Source organism: Lycium ferocissimum, chromosome 2 (assembly GCF_029784015.1).
Source record: "Lycium ferocissimum isolate CSIRO_LF1 chromosome 2, AGI_CSIRO_Lferr_CH_V1, whole genome shotgun sequence".
In the NCBI taxonomy this organism is placed as follows: domain Eukaryota; kingdom Viridiplantae; phylum Streptophyta; class Magnoliopsida; order Solanales; family Solanaceae; genus Lycium; species Lycium ferocissimum.
The window spans coordinates 47,086,286-47,109,737 of NC_081343.1; the positions used below are offsets into that span (position 1 = coordinate 47,086,286).

Here is a 23,452-nt window from a genome sequence, read left to right on the forward strand (position 1 = left end):
ATGCTGGTTTTTAAATTATAAAACAAATCAAGTATTAATTTTATTATACGGATGATTTACCTTCTAATCAAGTACCAAATGTGGTAGCATTACTATGCACCATTTAATATATGAATAATTTTCGTCCTCACTAGCTACCAAATGACCCCTAATTGTTTTTGGACAGAAGCTGTAAATACAGTTTTCAACTCATAACATTTTTTTTCTGGAAATTTAACTAATGATAATAGTGTCTCACTCAATTTTTTTCACAAGCTGAATGTCCAATGTCAATTTATGGCATCTTAGAGTCAAGGATATTATATTTAACACAATTTGTTAACAGCACGAGTACGAGTATCACGAATTATAACGGATGATTTTCCCTCAAATTGAACAAATAAGTAGTTTCTCCCGCCTTTATTCTAATTAATTTTTAAAATGCCTACTTTATTCTTACATTATTAACTTTTCTTTTCTTTTTTTATTTCTTTAATCCATGTTATTTTTCATTTTTTTAATTTATGTAACAAATTTCTTATAAAAAATTAATATTATCTTCTAGGCGAAGTAAAAAGTGAGAAATACTAATTGAATATGTAAGTTAATGATGTTCTATAATAGAATAAATTAGCAGAATAAACAAAAAATTAATTAAAAAATAATCAAAAATTTAATATCTCTTTACTGCAAGTGAAAAATAACTCTCTCATAATAACTTTATAAATATATCTCTCTAGGTAATGCAAAAATAACTAAAAAAATAGATTTTTTTAAAAAATTTATTTATCCCTCACTGTAAATCTCTTTATTATAATTTAAGAAATATTCCATTAGAGATAACCAAAACATGTTTACTTATATAAACAATAGAGAATATGAGAGGAAAACTTAAATATGCACACATACATATATACATACTTCTCGTATATAATATTGAAATAACAATAAAAAAAAAAGTAGCATTATATTTTTGTTATAAATTCATAAAAGTATTATTCTACTTATAATGTTAATAAACTAAAAATAAGAATCTATAAATACCTAGATTAAATAAATAAATATTATATAAAATATAAAAATGTATTACATAAATGGAGGATTGAAAAAAATAAGGATGGTAATTAATGACAGATAAAAAAAGTTTTTTTTAATCATACATGTTCGGACGTTGAGTGAGTTTATTTTCAAAGCAAGGTTTTATCTCAGTTGAAATGATTTTCACCCAAAAAAATTTGTCCTTCTTTTCCATAAACACATTATTACGAAACCAAGATATAATTTTGGCTAAAATTTTTCCAATTTTATCCTTAGACAAAAATTTACAAGTTAAAGTAACATCTAATGATGATTAAAAATTACGAATATATTTCAATGTATTGTTAGATTTTTTTTGTTGTAAATATAGTGAATGTTCCAAATGTAGATGCCTAATCAAGAGGAAAAATAATTTATTTTATTATATATTTTGTATAATTTGATAAACAATTTCATATATTTCATTGTATTCTATAATACTACAACTTTTATATTTTTTTAACCATTTTCATTATATTTCAAGTAGTATATTTTTTCAGATGAGGATGTATTAAAAAACAATTTTGCCAATAGCATGAGTACGAATATCACGTATTATAACGGATGATTTTCCCTCAAATTGAACAAATAAGTAGTTTCTCAACTTTGGGGAAAAATAAATCTAAGATGATGACCAAAAAAATTACCATTTACTTCTTACTTACCTCATTATATTTGGTTTTGTTTAATTAGGTAGTATTATTTACTCTACTAATTCTTTTAAGAATAGTAATTTCCCAAAAAAAAAAAAAAGATAAAATTATTCAATGAAGCTTGAGAATGTTCCTTTTAAAAAAAAAAAAAAAATCTTCTCTCTTTCCAAGAAAATGCTAATTCTGATATCTCATCCACAAAAAACACGTTTTTGTGTAAAAAAGTATGTAATCACTATTTATTTTTCTTTTCTCAAGTGTATAACAATCCCTCATGTCACCTTGACCCTTTAATATTTTCATATAATATCATCAGATTCTGTAAGATTCAAGAAGTTAAATTAAAGAGAGAGAAGATGGCAAATTTTGTACTGCAACTTCCAAATAACTTGCGTTTGCGAAGCTTCACTGTCTCATCCTCATCTAACGGTATCCACGTGCTTTCCCTTTTTGCATCTTTCTGTCTAAAATATTACTCTACTTTTAGTATTGGTTGTTGACAGTTTCTGCTAAAAATCCGTACTTTAAGAAGAAAAAAAAAATTATCTGTTCTTTCAGTAAAGTTCAGCAAATAAAAAAAATTATTGTGTTTCTTATCAAATCAAGTAATTTTATCATACATAACTAACCTTTCTGTGAGCATAATCTAGTTAAATACCAATTTGGGCTAAAGGTGTGTGCTTTTGTTTGTTCGTATTTAATGAATTGCCTCCTAATTGAGTTTTTTTTTTTTTCGAAATCATTACATTTCTTATCTTGATAAGTATATGTTTTTGTTTGAATTATTTGATGGTGTTAGAAAGATTTCTGCTGGCATATTATCTTTTTATAGACCTTTTTATATCAGCGATTATAGCAAAATCAGTAATGGGCTAGTGTATCTATAACTATCAAATGGTAACTGGTTGTAGTCCTTGAGTTGAACTTAGCTTAGCAACAAGTATTTCTGGGTTCTGCTCATAATTGGTTATTGTTGCAAGAGTAAACAAAAGATGAGAAAATAATGGAATAGAATTTTGATCTCTATACATTGTACAACAACATACACCTATAAATCAATATTAACAACATACCCAATATAATCCCACAAAGTGGGGTCTGGGGAGGGTAGAGTGTACGCAGACTTTACCCCTACCTTGGGAGGTAGAAAGGTTGTCTCCGGTAGACCCTCGGCTCAAGAAAAGCAATTCACAGCAGTCCAGAAAAAAAAAAGAAACGAACATACAGCTATAAATCAGGAAACAAAAACTAAAAGCATAATTACAGGAATAAGTAGTTGATGAATCCTTATTCCTCTCCTTTTCATGCTAAATTTTCATTGCGCCTAATTAGATATACCAAGTCGGATGTTTCATGGTTTTCTATCCAGTGCAAGTGTTTACTCCTAAACCTACTAGCTCTCGTGTTTGTATAGGTCATGTAAACTTGTTCTGAGTTAAAGACAGTTTCACATACTTAATACTTTTTAACTTTTTCTGTTAAAGGTTAATGATTCAAAATTATTCATAATATGGTTTCAGGGTCTACTCCTGGTGTGCCTCAATCTGTGGGGCCAGTCATTCTTGAACTTCCCCTTGACAAAATCCGAAGGCCACTCATGCGTACCAGATCTAATGACCAGCAAAAAGTGAAGGAACTGATGGATAGTATCAAGGAAATCGGGCTTCAAGTACCTGTAATTATAAAATCATTCTGTCATTTACTTTTCACATGATTTGACGTTATTTTGCCTTCATATAAGTTGCAGATTAATATTCTTCTTACATGTTTATTGTACTATTCCGTACATCCCATTTTATGTGGCTTAGTTTTACTAGGCACAGAGTTTAAGAATACATCTTCTTGTCAGTTGCTAATTCTCTCTTCCTCTTAGACGGAGTTATACAAGCTAAGTACACAATTGAACACTACCTTACCTATTACCTGGATTAGATTTGCTGGCCTGATAATGCTGTTCGACTGTAAAAGTTTACAAACTCAACTATTGCATTCTTGTTTGTGAACTACTTCACAAAATGACAACCAGATAACCTATTAAATGCGAGTGCATTCTCATATCCGTTGTGGTGAATGAATCTGATTGTCTTTGATTCATGAATTTTTAGCTTCCAGTTCATATCTGGTAACCTGTAACCTCAATAAAATAGTTAAGTCCTAAAATTTCTTGTAGAGCGTAAGCCCTATTCTTGTGCCCCAGCTTGAACTAAGTTTCAGCACTCCTTTGCTAACAAAGAGAGATGACATCGTTGACATCTCAAATTCTTGTCCTTTATTTAGTTAACAATGGGGAAAGTTTCTTTTGACGCCTTTTATCCATTCTTTTATATGCATGATTAAAGAATTTATCAATAGAAGATTTGCCTTAGTTCACGTCGACCTGTCTGCGGGTGAATATTAGACTCAGAGTCAGTTCTATATTTCTTGCAGATTGATGTGCTTGAGGTGGATGGGGTTTACTACGGTATGTCTTCCTTCCGATTTCTTGCCTAAGCTAATAGCTATTCATTGTGATCGAACCATAATTGGTTTTTAATGTAACTAAAGAGAATTTAAATACCGTGTCTTGTATTTTCCAGGGTTTTCTGGTTGTCATCGCTACGAAGCTCATCAGCAACTTGGCCTTCCAACTATTCGTTGCAAAGTTCGTCGAGGAACAAAAGAAACTTTGAGGTTCCTCCCCGTTTTCCATTCTTGCAGCCTTTTTCTTTATCTGCTTTATTATTTTAGTATATCTAATAGGAGTATCATTCTATTGATGTTGCCTTTTCATTGCTTTTACTTCTCTCCACTTACATTGCAACATATTTGATATCATCTTTGCAGGCACCATCTTCGATAAGATCCTGCTAAATCACTCTAAACGGTAGACGCATGATAATGGATCGTCCTCCAATATTGATGATGTGTGTTTAATGTAGATGTATACAAGATTTGCCAATGTTTGAGGTGTTCAGTACGTAAAAACTTTGGACTTTGTACATTAACTTGGTTAATGCAAAAGAAGATAGTAATAATTAATGGCTTTAAAAATTGTTATACATATCCCAGTAGCCCACAGCAATATTGCATAATTGTTGGCTGACTTTCTCTGAGGTTATTCTTCCCTTCTTTTTTCGGTTTCTCATTCTTCCCCTCTGTTCTGGGCTACTATTTGGTAAAAATGGCTTGTGTTTCTTTCAAGGTATGCAAAACTTCAAAGTACAACCAACATATTGCACTTCTTCAAAAGGATTAGGAACCACCACACCATGTTTGTTTGGTTGGGGTTGAGCGTATCGATCAATTTAGAAGCAGAGGCTGGATATGAACTTTTTATTCTTGTTCTCTTCTTTTCTTTTTTTCATTTCCATTTATAGCATAATAGTTGAGAAAGATTACTGTCCCAAGGCAAGACTAGTGCAATGGATGAAACATAGAACTCGAGGATGCAGTGATGTCTCTCCAAGTTCAGTACACAACGAATGCCAATTGAGATATTTCAGAATTAGCTTCTCACAGCCTGATGATTTGTTTCATGTATAGCTAATCGTCGAAGAATAAATAGAGGATTTATGTATAAATACACCAAAATTTGTATGAACATCGTAGATAGTCCACTACTGACTAATAATAGACAGGAAGAAGGAAATTTACATATTCAAAAGTTCTGTATTGTGTCACTTGTAAGATATAGGACCAGACCTAGACACTGCAAACCTTGGCAATGGACTGGGACCTGTGCTTGCTGATGTTGAGCTGTCCACATGTCTTAATTTGCGAGTTCCACTATATTCCAATGGTCCAGAACCCCTGATATTCCGAGGCTTATTTTCAAAGCTTCCACTTTCTGTATCATATAGTTGGTCCTGTGTATGGCTCGAGGATGGCTTGAAATAACCCGAATCATTGGAATTTGACTGAGGAATGGAATCACCACGAGGCTGCCTCATTGCAGGGGATGAATGTGCCAGAGATACAGCCGGAGAATGGCGTGGTGAACCACTAAGTAATGCCAGTGGCGCGGGAGATGAACTTCCATAGTATTGGCTGTATATTGAGCGGATAATGGAGTAAGGAACATATGCATCCAGCGTGCTTCTTGGTAGGTAAGGGGAGATCTCACAAAACTGGTCCAGGAAAATGAGCTTGGACACGAGATGAGATCTGTATAGAAGAGGTATACACACTTATCAGATTCTTGAATATTATAAAATCGATTAAAATCTAGCCATGTAATGTATGAGGTTACATGAAAGAAACAATTGGCAGTTAATATCAGGTTGTCTCTTAGTGCTCGTCAAATTTAGGCAAAACAGAAAATCTAGCTTTAACCAAGGTTTTAAGCTCAAAACTACACCAGTCAATGGTCAATAAATTACCAATGGAGGTGTGGGACGACAAAATTGTCCATTGAGTCATTTTTCAATTTTTAACACAGGCTACCGATATGATTTTATCAGCAGTGTTTCTAATACTGGAGTGAACAAAAAAGATGTATTGGAAGGAGTGTCGTTAAAGTTGGTAGGAATAGCAGGAAAATTACGAGGCAAGTAAACTTCTTGTCTCCGCCACATGAAACATAATTCACTCCCTATGTTTCAATTTAAATGACACTTTCACATTTTGGGACGTTCCAACTGTTACCGTTCCATTTTCATCCAACTTCACATTTATTAAAATTTTAAATGTGATGTATTCTCTATCAAACTAACTTTTTTTTTTTTTTTTTATTAAGCACCGGGTGTCCGAACCATTATTTACTTGTTTGCACCCAGCGGGTTTCGTTGAGACCTTGAAAGGGAGCACCCCAAGGCTCAAGTCAATTGCCACCAGGCCAACCCCCGAGGGTTTTCTCTATCAAACTAACTTTTCAACCATTATTTACTGTTTTGCTCCACTTGTCACTAATATAATAAGCTAGTCAAAATGAAAATCTTAAACCTGTGCCCAATCCAGCACAATCATATAAACTGAAACAGAGGAAGCAGTCTCTGATTTTCAGAATTTTACGAGCAACTTTATGTAGATACTTTAAGAACGCGAATATACCTGGTATTCTCACTCCAAGAGTCGAGTATAATTCCAGATGAGAACTTCACAAAGAGCTGCATTGTGGATTTTATGTTTGTCTCAACTGTTATTCGGTTGTGTGTTTCAGGATCCAACGACTCACCGACATGGCCATTTGAAAAGGATTGTTTCATGTGATACTCCCTTTCAAGTCTAACAAATTCACTTCCTGCAATTACCGAAGAAATGCACCTGCCAGGAGAAAACCAACCAAGTCACACAACAACAATAATGGCTCAATCAGAAAGACAAGCACTTGTGACATATTTTTAAGCATACTTCATCAGAAAAAGAAAAAAAAGGTTTTTAAGCATGCACTTGCATTTCCCAGTACTTGTCACGTGATGATCTACCTTGCCATCCATGAACAGATTTTCAAGAAACAACTGTTGGTTAAATTTGGCATAGAACTAGAGTTTACCTAATAGGTCAGACTTGAGACGGTTAAATTTCTTTTTTCTTCCTTGACTCAAAAAGAACCCAGATCAAATTACTTTTTGAAACAGAAAAAAGTTTAGTTCCATAAAAATCCAGCACATATAAATACTCTCCACCTGCTTATCCACTTGGCACTAGAAATCATCTAAACCCAAGCAATAAAAATGTCAAAGGATATTACAAACTGTGCAACATACGATCATAAGACTGAAACCCAGGGGTTAGGGATGCACAGCAAAAAGAGAGAAGAAATAAACCAGCATCACTACAGAAAATCTGTGAAAGATAGAGGAGCAAAAACCTCCTTATAACTTAATAAACACGAGATTTTAAGCAAGAAATGAACCTTGCCAAGCAATAGATGTTGTTGCTGAAGCCCCCAGTGTCAACATTGAAGCCGCTACTATTCCATATATTTGATGTCATTAGAGTGGCAAACAAATAAGGCAACAAGCTCCAGGAAGCATCAATTGCACCTCCAACCTCTTCTAGTATGGATCTGACCCACTCAGCATCATGGTCACCAGCTATATTAAAATTGTTTGCTACTCTTTTCAACCTTCTAATCTCCTTTTTCTCAGGTACTTCATCAGGTAAATGCTTAGCAGCCGCTGTCAGTAATGAATGTATCAAAGGAGCACCTTCTTCAAGCACAGCGGTACCAGCTTCAGCAAGAAGGCGGTCAAAAGCAACGGCCTGCCCAGCCTGAATACAGAACCCAACCATAGTGTCCAAGTCAACAATTTGCTTGATATTTGTGTCTCTATCTATCCGGTCACCACAATGCATGCTTCCAGCAATAGCCTCCAGATTCTCTCGGTTTGCCCGTAATGATGTATCAATACAGTTCAAGAGTGCAGCTGTGTGCTCTTTCATCATTCTGTCTAACCTGTCAACTCCATAACCACCAAAAACACGGACAAACGCTTTCAGTTCCCTGAGATCTGTCACTGACTCAGCAAAATATCCACCAACTGGCCTCGTGCTCTTGAAGCATCTGTGTCGGGGCGCAAAGAGGATACCTGCGCCTGAGACATCTTTGACCACGTTTTCAATGTACCAGTTACATACCGTTTCAGTGGCTGATCCTGTATGCTGCTCTGCAGCTTTCTCAAACAAGTGTAAAGATGACACTGGACCACAGAAGGTCTCTGTAAGTAATATCTCTCGGATACCTTGCGTCAGGTCCATGCTAATGTGTTGTTCCGCTAGATGGACAATAGCTGTATGTCTCCGTATCAGTGATTCCAAGACAGTAGGACGCTGAAGATCATTATCGGTTTTCAGAACAGCAAGCAGTCTCCTTCTGAAGTTCCCAAGGATACATTCTCTCATGTACTGCATTGTAGATATTTTAGAGAGGGTTAACTTATAGTTCGTCACCTCGGACTAAAGATAAACCCAAATCAAGTACATTTAGTCTCAGTTTATTAATCACGATGATTCCTCATGGATACATTTGAAAATAATTTTATTTTAAACTTCTCATTTCACCATTGATGACATGTTTTTATAACCACCAGAAAATGTCGTGGCATGTTTAAAATCAGAAGTTCCAAAACTCTTCCTTTTTTTCTTAGACGTTTTGACCAATGAGACGGAGGGAGTATGAGATAACAATAATCCAGATCAAGACATCTCTCTGACACAATCATTTCAAGGGCGGAAAGATGAGAGGTTTCTTACCTCCCTCAGAACAAAAACGTGGTTTAGAACACATATAGGCTCCATGTCATTTAAAACTGAGCAAAGGTTGGTCAACCTCTGCATTGCTGCTTCTAACCTGTCATTTTTTTTTGTACAAGAAAGTCAAGTGAGCAGAATTGTAAGATAGATAGTTGGGTAATATAATGTAAGATTAATATGGCTTACATTTTTATAGAATTATCATTTTCAGGGTAGCTCTCATAGCCTGGTAAATGATAGCCCGACATGGCTCTTGGGGACTTCCCAGAAGGAGCAGAAATTCTGGAAGTCAAATTCATGAGATGGGCTGCTTGCTCGGGAAAAAGCTGATATTCCACTTGAATTAGTCTAGAAAAGATAAAATCTGTGTCCGTGTGTTGAGAACATGATAAAGGATAACTAACCTGCAACTCCAAAGAGCCAAATCCCCCTTCCGAGTCAAGAATATTTATCAACCCTTCCAAACCTCCCATGATTGATTCAATGAGGGATTCAACATAAAGAACTGCATCACGACCAATTTTAGTTACCTGCAATAAACAAAGTAGCTATCATTTCAGTGTCTCTTCAACTCAAAACATTCCAGATAAATGTTTAATAAGTAAAGAATTATGATCAGTGAATAACTCAGACAGGCTTAAGCATTACGCGGATCGACAATTAACTCTAAACACTTAATTGAACTTCTCCTAGCTTTTTCTCCACTCCTCCCCTAATCTTTGTCTAATTGACTTCTTAAACACCATGCTAAGAGCGCCCATCCACCGTCAACTGTCAATGGCAGGTTTGAGAATATTAAGGCTATTGGGTTGAAGATGGAGTGAGGTGTAGTTGTTGTTGTTGTGTTAGGTTGAAGAGGTTGAGCAGAGCATTCGATTACAAAAGGTTAGCCTGAATCTAAATCCCTCAACTCACCACCTCCAACAGTTTGATATTGGAGCAATCATGTACTAAGAAGGTGAACATAATCTAAAACAGTGAAAACAGGAAGTGAAAGATAATCATAATGAATTAGGTCATGGTTAAACCACAAAAAGATTAGAAGGATCAAAATACATGTGAATGTAATTCTTCTGATGAAACCTATCATGCCCCGGTGAGTTGAGTTAACATTTACAAGCACCTTAAAGATTCAAATTATCATAATACCTCCTCGGGGACTATTGAAGAAGCGCACTCGGGAAAACTACTGGCGACACCAAGCCATGCACAGCAATGTTGTGGACGGCCTTCTGGACCAAACATGGTATTACGGAAAACCTGTAATACAGTTGAAAAGCAAAATAAACACAAATTTGAATGGTAAGAACTTACACAGGAAGTAACTCTTTTTTGATCGATATTCTCAGAATAATTATAGGTTTAAAAAAAGACTCATAAGCGTTTGAACAAAAGAGGGAGAAGGAGCAAAGTCAAAGTGTGCAGAAGGATGAACTAGAGATAATAACAAAGAAGTAAGTGAACGGCATAAGCTCTTCAATCTCTTCCACAGAACTTACTGTTGTTAGGTGTTGGTGATAGAAGTAAAGCTTCTTTAGACTCCCATGTTTAGATAACAGGTATTCAAGCTCATCCGCACACCTGCCCTGACACAGACAAAAGTCATTTCACACATGTATTGCACAATAATGCACATACGTCATCTTAAAAAGTGTGGTGTCTATATCCAGATTCCAGACAATTTTACAAGGAAAAAGAACCTTTTTTCAAGTTCTGGTAACAAGTGATGATGAAAATACAGGAAAAAATTCATCAATTCTGTAAGTAAAAGAAAATGAGTTCCTTATTGCCGAGTACTTTTGGTTTTTGATGTCATAAACTACACGGTATCCAGAATTCACCCTCAAACTAAAAGGACAAGATGTCAAATGAAATTAGCTTTCCAACAAGCCAAGTAACTTAAGAAATGAGAAACCTAATAATATGCAGTGTTATCAAAAGTGAAAAGCGCAAAAAAAGCTCTAAGGTCAGCTGGGGCTTTAAGCGCAAAGCTCAAATAAAGCATGGGCTTTAATGAAAAAAGGCGCAATGGTGCAAAGTACAAATATATATATATATATATGTTTAGTCCAAGACTTATAATAATAAGCATGAATAACAAATATATGGACAAAGAAATTGTAAAAGCTTTACGATAAAGTGAAATATCAATTATCTAGTGTCACCTCTTCAAAAGAGGCTCATTGGCAAGGAAAATTATGTCTTAGAGCATTGATGATGACACTGAAGCGCACATAAAGCACGGCGAAGCGCTCAACATGTTTTGAGACTCGCTTCAGGGCTTAAGCGCGCTTTTTTTTTTGATAAGGTAATAATTTTATTAACAGTTGGGGCAAAAGACACCGTATACAAGCCGTTTGCCAAAAAGAGAGAACCTGCATCAAAACATGATTCTCAAAAAAGGAGACCCAATTTTCTATACAAACAGGGGTTTCATGGGAACACCAAAAGCAAACCAGAAACAAGAGACTATTTTGCAACTTTACAATATCGAGTTCCACCCCTTCGAATGCTCGCCTATTTCGCTCTTTCCAAATAACCCACATCAGTGCTAGCAGGGCGACCTTCCAAGCCCTAGGACTCCTCTTCCACTTTCTGTAACCCCAACTATATAAAGCCTCCTCCACCATTCTCGGCATCACCCATCGCATCCCAAACCAATCAAGAACCACCCTCCACAGTCGGTTAGCCACCTGACAATGCAACAAGAGATGATCCACATCTTCACCCATACTCTTACACATGAAACACCAACTTACATGGTTGATCTTCTTCTTTCTCAGGTTTTCTGAAGCCTTTGACGACACTGATAATATGTATGTTATATCAAGAAGGATTGTCCTCTCCTAGACACTAGTAATCAACATCGAGGTCAAAATTCCTATCCACAACGCATGTACATTCGGAAGAGATAACTTTAAGGTCATGGGATAAGCAAAAATGACTTTATAGTTGAGAAATATCATGCAGTTAACTTAATTTTTAGTCATAAATCCCAAGGTAAGAGCAAGAACCTGGACCAGTTGTATGCAGAATTTCCTTCTGATAATAGGCCTTCCTTTCCAGTAGACACTGTAGCCTTTTCCAAATGTCGGATGTTTATAGATGAACGAGCAGAAGTAACAACCATCAAAATAGATAACCAATCTTTGCGCAACTCCTGATAGACAAAAACATGCTTTGCTGTCAGAAGAATGAAAGAAACAAAGATGTATTGATGCATTAGCTCATACATGCTTTATTCAGGAATGTCCACAGTGTATACATTCATTAAGATCTGAGTAATAAAAAAGGTAATTCCTTTTTCTAACAAAGGAATAACGCAGAATATGTTCCATCTGAAATCAAAATTGTTGAAGCTGTGATCCATAGTTCTACAAAACTGAAGTATTGAACTAAAAACTACCTGTCGTTGAACAATCAAACGGAAGACGGCATGGGAAAAAAAAAACTGATGAGCTGCTTACCGATAAATCACATGTGATGGCAGAAATATTTTCACCCTGTGGCTTGGGTATATGCTCAAGATGTTGAACTATCTTCTGGAAAAGACCTTTCAGAGTTGCATCCAGGTCAAGAGCCACCATGCCAGGGGTACCCAACAAAAATCGGATTCTACCAGCACAGGATGATAGATATGATAAGGCATATCCTCTAATAGCTGAAGAAGAAATAAGAAATTTTGCAGTTTAGCTACCAAAAAAGAGATTAATAAGACAGTTATAGAAAAATCAACTAATAAAAGATAAGAGAAAACACTTGTCACGCTCTTTAATGCAGAAAGCACTACTGAAAACACTATTAGTCCCTTCGTTTCAATTTGTTTGTCTGGTTTTGACTTGGCACGGAGTAAAGAAGACTTTTGAATCTTGTGGTCTTAAATTAAAGATATGTGGAATGTACCAAAATGTTATTTATCTGTGGTAGGCTGGTAGCTACTGCCCTTTTTTTCAGAGTGCTTTATCATGGCTTTTTAACTCTCACGTTATTTTCATTTTCATACTACTTTGATTTGCTTGTCCTCATCTAACCTTTTTTGTCAAGCTTTCTCTTGAGCCGAGGGTCTTTCGGAAACAGCCTCTCTACCTTCCAAGGTAGAGGTAAGGTCTGCGTACACTTTACTCACCCCAGACCCCACATTGTGGGATTTCACTGGGTATGTTGTTGTTGTTGTTGTAGAATGTAACAAAATGCCGTTTAATTGAATGATCTCAACATGCCATGTGGAAAGTTGGAATTAAAGAGTTGCCAGAAAAGTAAAGAGGCATTCTTTTTTAAACGGACTAAAAAGGGAAGTAAGACAAACAAATTGAAACAGAGGGAGTACTAGAAAAGACAACAAACATTAATAAACTATAAAGGATATTTAATTTTGAAATGTTAATAGTACAGAAAGAAAGGATAGCTTAATGCAGCAGCAATGATTAAACCATGTTTTAGCAATAAAATATGTCACTTGCCTATATACACCACCTAGATAGGCAAGTCTGACATGCACATATTAGCATGAGCTCACGTTCAGACTGCCTTAACTATACAATCTAACTCCATTGGTGGATTCTGACCTAGATAAAAATGAGGGAATATCTCTGATGCACATCTTTCATTCAGTTCCATTGTCCACAGTTCTATAGAAACCCTTCACGATTTAGTCAACTTCCAAACCACTGCTGTACATCTTTAAGGAGCTGATAAGCTACATGAAGTTCATTGTCTCATTTCTCACTTTTTTAAAAACTATAGCAGGGAGTATTCTGCTGCATTATTTTCATTGAAGTGAATCCAAACAATATCACTTATCGATGATTATAAAATTTAAAAAGTATATAAGCCTAACCTGCAATATACTTGCGAACTAGGCAACAAAGGCGATCCATTCCATCCAACAAGAAGCCAACGGTTGGATCACTTGGATCCTGCATCGCATAAAAGAAAGCTAATCAAACACCCAACAAGAGCCAACAGTCAAATAAGACACAGCATAATAGCATCATATCAGTTTTATGCACAAAAAGCCGACATGATGAAGATGTCTTACTATTTCTACTGGAACCATTCTAGCAGCTCTTGACTTCGATGAAGCTATTCCTACATGTTGGAAATACCAAAGCACCTCACTTTGAGCGAAGGCCAAGGCCGAAAATACCATCTGCAGTAGCATTCAGAAATGATTGTAGAGAGGAACATATTTGGCGACATAAGCACATTATAAATGTGCAACTCATGCAATTGTCATTCAAGCACAGCACCAAAGGATAGAGAAGCAGTGATTTAGTCATAAACACAATTCTCAGTTACAAGACATGCATACGATATAAGCACAAACATATAGCTGACTATCTGCATGACCTAAGCAATTACTGAACCAACAAAATGATCCAGGTTCTATAAGGTTTCGTGTTAGTAAACTGTGTAGAAGATGGAGCATGGTTGGTGGCAGGTGATCTCGAATTTGGCCTTGAATAAAGAAAAGTAAGACTGGTAAAGAGCAGGGTTGGGGTGGTGGTGGGTGGACAGGCAAAGGGAACGCCCATTCCAGCAAACTGAATTTGCAACACGAAGAAAAGTGTGATTCATGGCACAACATACCTGAATATTAGGTGCCAACAAGCTGGGCTGGTCGGAGAAAAAAAGTACCATTCTTCCAATCTCTTGTTTTAAGAATATCCTTCTTTCACGGTGTATGGCATCACAGGAAAATAATGCTTGGTCATGCACTTCACTGCAATCAATTAAAGAAGTTACGGAGTAAATACAATGGCTCTGCCTCGAAAAACATGAAGGAAATAATGTAACAATCTGTTAATCTTTTTAAGGCAGTAACTGAGGTACGCTTTAGGTTAATCCACAAAATAAGAAGGGAAGTAAAGGGAAAATTTATCAATGAAACCAAGGTACACTGATCTTAGATAAGCATAAAGAAAAGTAAAAGAGCACATCAAACAAGCAAAGATAAAAAGTCATCTATGAAACCAAGTTAAATGAAAAAGATGACGGTGATTGTCAATTGATGTATTCACTATACATGTGGATTCTAACCTTATTTCTTGGTGTGATTTTAGGCCCCAACGCCTACAATTACGTAAATAATATTTTACCAGAGGACTGGAAAAAGTTGATTGCTTTATGTACGATTTATATATCAGAGTGGTTCCTGCAAAAAGAAAAACTAAAAGGTCTTGCCAGAAAGTCTGAACTTTGATTGCCTTCTGTAAGTGTATAACTGATCTTAATTTCCATGTCAAAGTTCCCTTGAACTTAATTTTAGAATAATTGCAGACTCGGAGATGCAGTAACGTCTACTTTCTAATCTGCGTAGTCATGCAAGTAGAATGCTTCAATAGATTGGAGCTCCGACAGTAAAAGTACATGTTGAAAGTACCATAGCACCTCACTTAAAATTGTCCCTTCCTGTAGGGATTTTTTTATCGGTATATCACAATTGACAAGTCAAATAAAAGATTGACTACCTGAGAATTTTTCAAACTCCAAATCCATATACAGATTTCAATGCCATGGGGAGATCTACATCACTGCTGATATACAGAAGCAGCATTAATTACTAACTCTTTTTTCTATTTTGACTAGCCTTTCTTCAATATCAGTGTGTCATGGAGCCCTCTCAATCACGACTCTTTTTACAGTTATAGGAAGTTAAAGCCTTTATTTTCCTATAAGATCACTTAAAACAACAACCCCAACAATGGAATTTTCCAATTTGCTCCCTTGGTAACTCGAACCAGCAACCTCATGGTCAGAGGTAGAGGACTTTCCCACTAGGCTATCCCTCCCTCATCTTTCCTATAACATCACTTATCCTTGCTTTTTCACATACCTATTCCACTGTTTTGCTTAATCCAGATAATCAAAGTTATATCGCTTGCTTACAAAGTTCAGGCATATTCACTACTAAAGCAATATTATACAATTTACTTAAACAATAAAAAAAGCATAGATAAATCTATTGTTTTTACTGTCCAATCTCAAGTCAGTACCTTATCATTTTCTCAACCTGTTTGGCTACACTATACTCTAGATCCGCTTCTTTTTGTTTCGTCCTTCCAGATTTTGCCATCTTTTTCGACTCCAATATCCGTGGTAAGACATATAACTGATAATCCTCATGCAGCAATATATACTGTGCAAAAATACAGTTATGTTAACCAGCCCAGATGAACGCATGTTTACACTACTGACATAGATAACCAGCAACTATGCAAATAACCCACCTCATCCCTGAACAGAGGAAGGACTAGATTTTCCTTGAGTACAATCTGCAAGGAATTAAACAAAATAAAGGTCAAGATATTTACGATCTGGGTTTAATTATGGGTAACATGCAACTGACTTCAACATGTTAAAAATAGACCGCACTGGCCAGAAGCAGAAAGCTAGTTGCTCATATGCATAACTAAGGTAAGGACTAAGGAGATAAGACTTAATACTGCAAAAATATATCTACCAGCTCGTAACATTGGCCAGTACATATGGGACAGCATTTGTCCAAAAGCCAAAGTCATTTTGCAACTGTGCAGCATATTAATGCACCATTCAAGTTCTTTATTCTTTATTTAAAATACATTACCAGTTCTAACTATATGGTTATATTTTTCAAGAGATGCAACATGTCCGCTGTATCTTAGCTAGAAAAATGACTCTTTCTTTATCATGTTCTTTGATATTACCAGCAGTCTGAGCTTCAACAGGTACATAATTATTAAAACAATTGTCTGTGGAAGGTACCGAAGCAATATCGATGCTAGTGACCCTTAGAAGCTCATCAGGGCAGATAAGATAACCAAATAACACCCATTCCCGATAAGATGTAACGTTTGCTAGGTCTTGGGCTCTCTGCAAATAAAAGAAGGATCATAAACTGTGAGCTAAACTGTGAAATCTGTATATCATTTCTAACAAAGGTATTTGTTTGGAGAGTAACTCTTGCTCTGTTTGTCATATTTTTTATTTATTTATTTTTTGGGAAAGAACTCACTCTGATTGACATATGTCCATGAGAGATGAGAGGACAATTTGCAGTGTCTGAATATAAAGCAATAGAAGACACTTACCATTGGATGAGCTGAATTTGTAAGTATATCCGGGTATCGAGGATGGAAAGGACTTAAAAACCCTTCATTTCTCAGCTTCCTTGTATCAGTTGATAAGAATATAATAGGACCTACAGCCTCTAGAACCTGAAATGAACAAAAGGACCTTTAGAGCAAGATCTCACATAAAGTAGTACTACTATTCATGCTTTAGGCAAATGAAGTTCAATGTGGAGACTTCAATCTACTCGTAAATTGAAACCACAATTTAATTCAGTAGTCACGGCAAGTTAGACAAAAGAACTTCTTTCGACACAATTTAACTAATCTACAAGATTGCGGTTTTCAGGAGAAAATACCTCTCCAATACGAGGGCTGACAAAATTCAGGTCTTCATGCAGACCCTTCAAGGGCGGATCGTAGGAATCGACAAACTGGATTAACCTGGAACAGAAAAACAAGAAAGAAATTCAGGGGAACTTCTTGTACTTACTTTTTTATATATAATCACTTTCATTCAGAGTACAGTAGTCAGCATACAAAAGAGAATACAGAACTATTATCATAATTGACTGTAGGGAACTGACACAATTTATCGGGTTTTCTATGTCATTTACAACATTAAGTTACAACCATAAATACAATGTGACAAGTATAAGTCATTTTCTTCACATGCTTGATGCCCTAACCTAAAAGAATCCCATAGATGATATTGATGAGTAAGCAAAGAGCCAACGTTTTGTCACGGAAGACTTTAGCGTAACTTGATCTCACGGTTCCTTCAATTTCTAGTTACCATGACAACTTGTCCAACCAATGACATGTTGTTCATCATGTGGTAAACAGGGTGACTTTAAAACGAACAAGTAGTATACCAAAATGCAAACCATATATTAGATTCATGTAACACAAATTACTTTTAGGGGTCAAAGAAACAGAAACTTTAATGTTTCCCCCAAAAGAAAATCTAAGAGAAATGAGAATGAGTCTAGATCCATAAGAAGTCTCGCCTGTGATAAAAATCGCAGTCCCTATCATTTCTTGCCATGGCATGAAGCAAATTGTATGTTTGCAACATCATTTTCCTTGGTATCTGTGGTGGAAGATAAAGAGAAGAACAGTTTACGAAGGCATTAATACACTATATATAACACGGCATAAAAATTTCAACTCAACAACATACAGAGCAGAAAATAACAGAGACAGAATTGTTTGTGTACTTGCCTTTTCTGAAAATATATTTACACGAACAAAAGCACAAAAAAGGTCCATAAATGCATGCAGTATGAGAGAGTTCTGGTGAGGCTGCAGCAAAAGAAGCATGTAAACTACATCACATACAATATCATTATAAGAAGATTCAGCATTACCTATTAGTCAAGACAGAAACCATTTAGACTATAACAGTCCTTTTATATTTAAAAGGAGTAAGTTAAGCTATAAGGTTCCTTTCTTGTGCTGAATCAAAGACCAGTGTATTTGTGTTAACAAAAACTTTAGTTGAAGATAAAAAGTTGATATCATCACTCACCAACAAGGTAATCACTGTACTGCTTAGATCCAATATAAGACGCAAGGCATGTTCGCGAAATGCCATCAGATCAAGAAGCAGCTGATCAAGACAACAAAGTTTGATAAGTGCATATACTATTTATAGCAACTTTTGATAACTAAATAATCCTTTTTTCAATAAGCAAGTATCAAAACTATGATAGAAGAAAACACCGAACAGGTGATATGCTGGAAAATTTGTGCACAACAACAACATACCAAGTGTAATCCTAGAAGTGGGGTCTGGGGAGGGTAGGATGTACGCAGACCTTACCTCTACCTTTGCAGGGTAGAGAGGCTGTTTCCAATAGCTAATTTGACCGTTAACACTATCTTTTCCTGCATTTGATTTCTACTCTCTTTTGGCTTCATAGTTATGATGTATCCCAACCTTTCATCATTTAACCAATTTTAGAAGTAGAAGAGCAAGATATCTTACTACTGATAAATTGATACACCAATATACCTCTCCCACTCCCTATTTACCCTATTATATTTCGTGCAAGAATCAATTATAAGCTTACAAGAATCAATTATAAGCTTATAATGAACTATGCAAGATGAACAGGGGCTTTAAGTCTGTTGAAACCAACTCTTTTCACCTAAGAAATGCTGGTCACTAAGGATTCCTTTCAATGTCTAATCAATACTTATTAAAAAACAAATAGGACCTCTAATGCTGCTCAAAAACTATTTGGTAGAAAGGGCCTAACATTTACTGCCATTTAATTACTTGGCCTTCAGGAAGAAAATACATGGGCTAAATATACAAACATTATATATATATATATATATATATAAAACTGTATATGTTATATATATATATATATATTCTTAACTTCTATCAGCTAATAACATACACCATAAGTGAAACCCAATTTCCAGAATACATACAGCCTGCACCCGCAAGGGTGGCTCAGTTGGTTGAGCATGGGGCTTTCATAATGGAGGTCTCAGGTTCGAAACCCCCTGCCTACGACAAACAGGGATTTGCCTTCGGGTCAAGCTCGTCGCATCGGGCTTGCCTAGTGCGGGTTACCTCTTCTGTGTGGTTTGCGAGCTATTACACAGGAGCTGGGTTTACCCTGTGCGCACCCGAAGGGTAGCGGCTGCGGGTTCCCAAAAAAAAAAAAAAAAGAATACATACAGCCTGAACATTCTCTTGCTTTAGAATTTAGTTTGTCATGCTTGCATTACTTCTCATTTGCCCTATGATACCATATCCCTGGTGGTGAATCTAATCAATTTCTGGACAAGTTATGGGCCTTTAACCCAAAATATACCTTACAATTCAGTCCCAGCCAGGTAAATTTGATGCTTCAGAAATACGTTAATACTTTTGAAGTTTTAGAATCATAAAAAAAAAAAAAATGAAGTTATACTGCATCTAAAAGTATCATGTGAAGTACTCGAATATGGAAGGGAAAGAAAGAAGACGAAAACAGAGCAGAGCCAACTTACTTGAATCCATGGTTCCAAGCTTTGCAAATGGACTTCAGCACCGTCATTCATCGCATCCAAAGCAAATTTGTCAATCTACAGCAACATTCGCAGTATATATCACACAAACAAAAGAATATACTTTCCATCAGGAAAAACAAAACCACAATCTATAAAAAGAGGGCCATATTTTCTTACTCTTTCTAGCTGTAACTTGCTGTGGTGCTCCGGAAACTTCTTTGATAGTAAAATACAGATTTTTGGATGATTTGGAAACACACCAGACTTCCAAAATGCTTCAGAGAATGCATGTCCAGTGACATCAGGGTAATCTAATATCTGATTAAATCTATACATTTTTGCCATCAACCCTTGAGCTACTTGAGTGAGTTGGTTTACCCATTGCATGTTCAAGACTTTATTAGTTGACCCGCTAGAGCTATGCGCACTACCGTCAGAGCTACCATTTCTAGAAGCCTTGGAACTTATTGTTGGAGAAATATCAGGACCTAAGTACTCTGTCCACCTAGCTGGTCCTTCCCATTCCCTTGAGCGCACTCCAGTTGGCGATGTCGACAAAACATCTTCTGCTTGATATTGGTGCCTCGATTTAGCCATTGTGAGCACCCAAGGAAACCCTCAACCTAAATATAGCTCCTTTTACTGCATACAAGACAGAAGGTTTCAAAGCCACAGTAAATTTCATAAATTCTTCACCTGAAACTCCAAATTCTAACTTAAACCACTACCAATTAGTTCAAGAATCCCTCATGATAACCACTTGAATCAGCCAAAAAAAAAAAACACACACACACAAATTCTTCCCAACATCAGCATTTCACCACCAATGCAACATATAAAGCTAAAATGTCTGCAATGCTCAACTTACTTCTACAAAGAAAAAATTAACTGCAAGAATCTTCAAGAAAATACACCAACTTAGGCAGGTTCGAAACCCCCTACCTACGAAACTAGGGGATTTGCCTTATGGGTCGAGCTCGTCGCACATCGCTTGCCTAGTGCGGGTTATCTTTCCTGTTTGTGGTTTGCGGACTATTGCACCAGAGCAGGGTTTACCCTGTGCGCACCCAAAGGGTAGCAGCTGCGGGTTCCCTTGTCATCAAAAAAAAAAAAAAAAAAGTACAAAACCAAACCTAAAACTTCAAGAATCTGAAATGGTCCAACAAGAAATCAAGAAAACAAGGAAATAAGTAACAAAAAAGATAGAGAGAAAAAGTACCAGAGTCAGAGAAATTTAGCTAGAAATGATCAAGCTAAAAAAAATGGTTTAGGACTAAAGCTAAATGTCTGCAATTGTGAACTTAATCCTGATCATAAACATGAATCACCATAACAATTTTGGCCACAAAAGAAAAAAAACACCAACTTAAGTAGTACAAAAACTGAAAGGGTCAACAAAAAGACAAGAAAGGATTACAAATAGTACCAGAATCAAAGGGGATTTGAGTTAGCAAGAAACCATAGAGTAGCTGAAAATGGTGCACAAGATTCAAGAACTCACAAATTCAGATCTAAAAACAACATAAACAAAAAGGGGGTACTAGACTAGTAATGTGTGAGGTAGTTATTCAACAAAAAACAAAAAGAAAGAAGAATTTTTAAGTCTTGAAAATGGGGTTTAAGAGAAACAGTAATTAATTATAGTAATGGAGACTAGAATAGAGTTAGCTGAATTTGGTGGTTATATTAAGACAAACGAAGAAAGAAAAAAAAAAAAAAAGGCTCTTCTTGTTTGGCTTTTTTAAGTCAATTTTCTTTCTGTTTTCGTTTGCGAGAAATTGACGCACAAAATAGGAGAGGAATACAAGTAGGAAAAAAAAAAATAGACCAGCTTCGCACGATCTTTATTTTGTTGTCTTTTTTTCTTTTTTTTGTGTGTGTGTGTGGGTGTTTGCTTTCCAATAGGAATACTTATATCACTAGCTAATAAATATATTTTATTTAAGTGCTAATTGTATTGAAAGGATAATTATAATTATCAAACTTTTTGCTTTTCTGTGTAAGGTTTTATTATTTTCTTAAATAATTTGGATGTATATTAATTTAATTTTAAAAGCGAAAATTTAGAGAATTTGGAAAATAGTAAGATAATGCTTCTTTCTATATTTTAAATATACCTCTTAATACATTCCCACTTTTTTTTTTTTGGAGAGAGAGAATACGTTCCACTTTTTGGAAGGAGCAACCCGTGGTAGTTTTACTATGTTCTATGGAGATGGCACAAATATAATGTCATGAGAGAGTTAACTAAAGTATATTTTAAAAAAATAAAGAATATTGTGGAGCGGTGTATGCTCCAAATATGTTACAGTTATTATCATGCTTGAATAATAAACTAATATAAGAATGTATAGTAATTAATTATAGGTAAGTGATAAATCCTGTGCAAAAGACACTGCGAAATAGAGATGTAATGTGAGGAAATAGGAATGGAGTGAACTTGGATGGATCTACATAAGCACCACGTATGTTGATTAATTTACTTGGTTAAGTGATAAATTGTGGTAAGAATTTAGATTAACTCACCACGGTAAACCTTATGTAAAATACTAATGTCATTCACTCATTATATTTTGGTACATTATGCACTAAGTGTTAGTAAGTATCTTTCGAAATGAAAAATTGCTAATTTTATGGAAACGTGGATTCTTTTTTATTAGAATAATTTATTTTATTCTGGTATTTAAAAAAAAAAAGTGACCAAATATGGTAGTTGTTCTTGTAAAATTAAGTCTTTTGCGTTATCATATGTATTACTATAATATTTTCACACTCTAAATATCGATATAAAATGTAGTAATATGTATTTAAAATCAACGGTTTAATTTTTTCACCCCTGTGTATTTTCAACTCTTTCAATATTATATTTAGGATAAAGCATAGATGTGGAAAAAATTGAGGTTATGCTCATATCTTCGCGGCTTTGAATTGTGCAACTGTCAAGCACATCTTATTTTTATTTCATTTTTTTATGAAAACATTTAATCCTAATGAGAAGAATGAAGATTTTGTTTGCTCCAATATTATATTGAATTGTGTGACCAGCTCATATAAAAACTTAGTTTGTTAACAGACAAATACAATTATCTTCTTTTTCTTTCACCTGACATTAGATATCCATTTTTGAGGTCCTGTCTTATTTGAATTGGAGTCACCTAAGAATTAAGACCTATTAAAAAAGTGCACTCCTAACCATATTTTTTTCATTTACGGAACAACAACCTAGCTAAGAATATAATTTTGGTGAAGGCCAGAAAGATCGTAATTCGTATCCAATCCTCGCATCATAATCTTTTGTAGTCATTTATTTGTGTTGATTTAGGCTTGTACGTAGCATCCACAACTTCACACATATTGTTTTTATTTTTTTATTTTTTAGTGGGGTCGAGTGGGATGTGATATTTAAGAGTTACATAACTAACCAAATATTATATTTCATGAGCAAGCAGTTATAACTATTAAAGGTGGTTCTCATTATGTTGCCTACATAATTATCTAATCAATCTAACA

General features: G+C 35.3%; 2 protein-coding genes across 3 annotated transcripts; one reads left to right on the top strand and one right to left on the bottom strand.

Annotated features, from left to right (window-relative positions):
• Window positions 1-1,959: 1,959 nt before the first annotated feature.
• Window positions 1,960-4,749, top strand: LOC132040797 (sulfiredoxin, chloroplastic/mitochondrial). The gene is made up of 5 exons (XM_059431469.1): window positions 1,960-2,138; window positions 3,230-3,384; window positions 4,137-4,170; window positions 4,286-4,379; window positions 4,533-4,749. Exons 1-5 carry the CDS (start codon window positions 2,066-2,068, stop codon window positions 4,546-4,548), a joined length of 372 nt encoding a protein of 123 aa, XP_059287452.1. The 5' UTR covers window positions 1,960-2,065; the 3' UTR covers window positions 4,549-4,749.
• Window positions 4,750-5,159: 410 nt separating this feature from the next.
• On the bottom strand, window positions 5,160-21,691 carry LOC132040780 (protein NAP1). 2 transcript variants are annotated; one of them, XM_059431456.1, is made up of 24 exons: window positions 21,369-21,691; window positions 20,120-20,584; window positions 19,943-20,017; window positions 18,462-18,542; window positions 18,155-18,235; window positions 17,941-18,023; window positions 17,290-17,374; window positions 16,952-17,077; window positions 16,626-16,733; window positions 16,112-16,156; window positions 15,878-16,020; window positions 14,472-14,604; window positions 13,921-14,031; window positions 13,720-13,798; window positions 12,350-12,543; window positions 11,897-12,042; window positions 10,382-10,463; window positions 10,032-10,142; window positions 9,287-9,412; window positions 9,069-9,208; window positions 8,883-8,979; window positions 7,543-8,534; window positions 6,738-6,950; window positions 5,160-5,852 (listed from the first exon to the last, which is right to left on the bottom strand). In XM_059431456.1, exons 2-24 carry the CDS (start codon window positions 20,537-20,539, stop codon window positions 5,366-5,368), a joined length of 4,158 nt encoding a protein of 1,385 aa, XP_059287439.1. In that variant the 5' UTR covers window positions 20,540-20,584; window positions 21,369-21,691; the 3' UTR covers window positions 5,160-5,365. The 2 variants fall into 2 exon arrangements, with proteins under 2 accessions (XP_059287439.1, XP_059287444.1); XM_059431461.1 differs by lacking the exon at window positions 21,369-21,691 and adding an exon at window positions 20,938-20,962.
• Window positions 21,692-23,452: the final 1,761 nt, after the last annotated feature.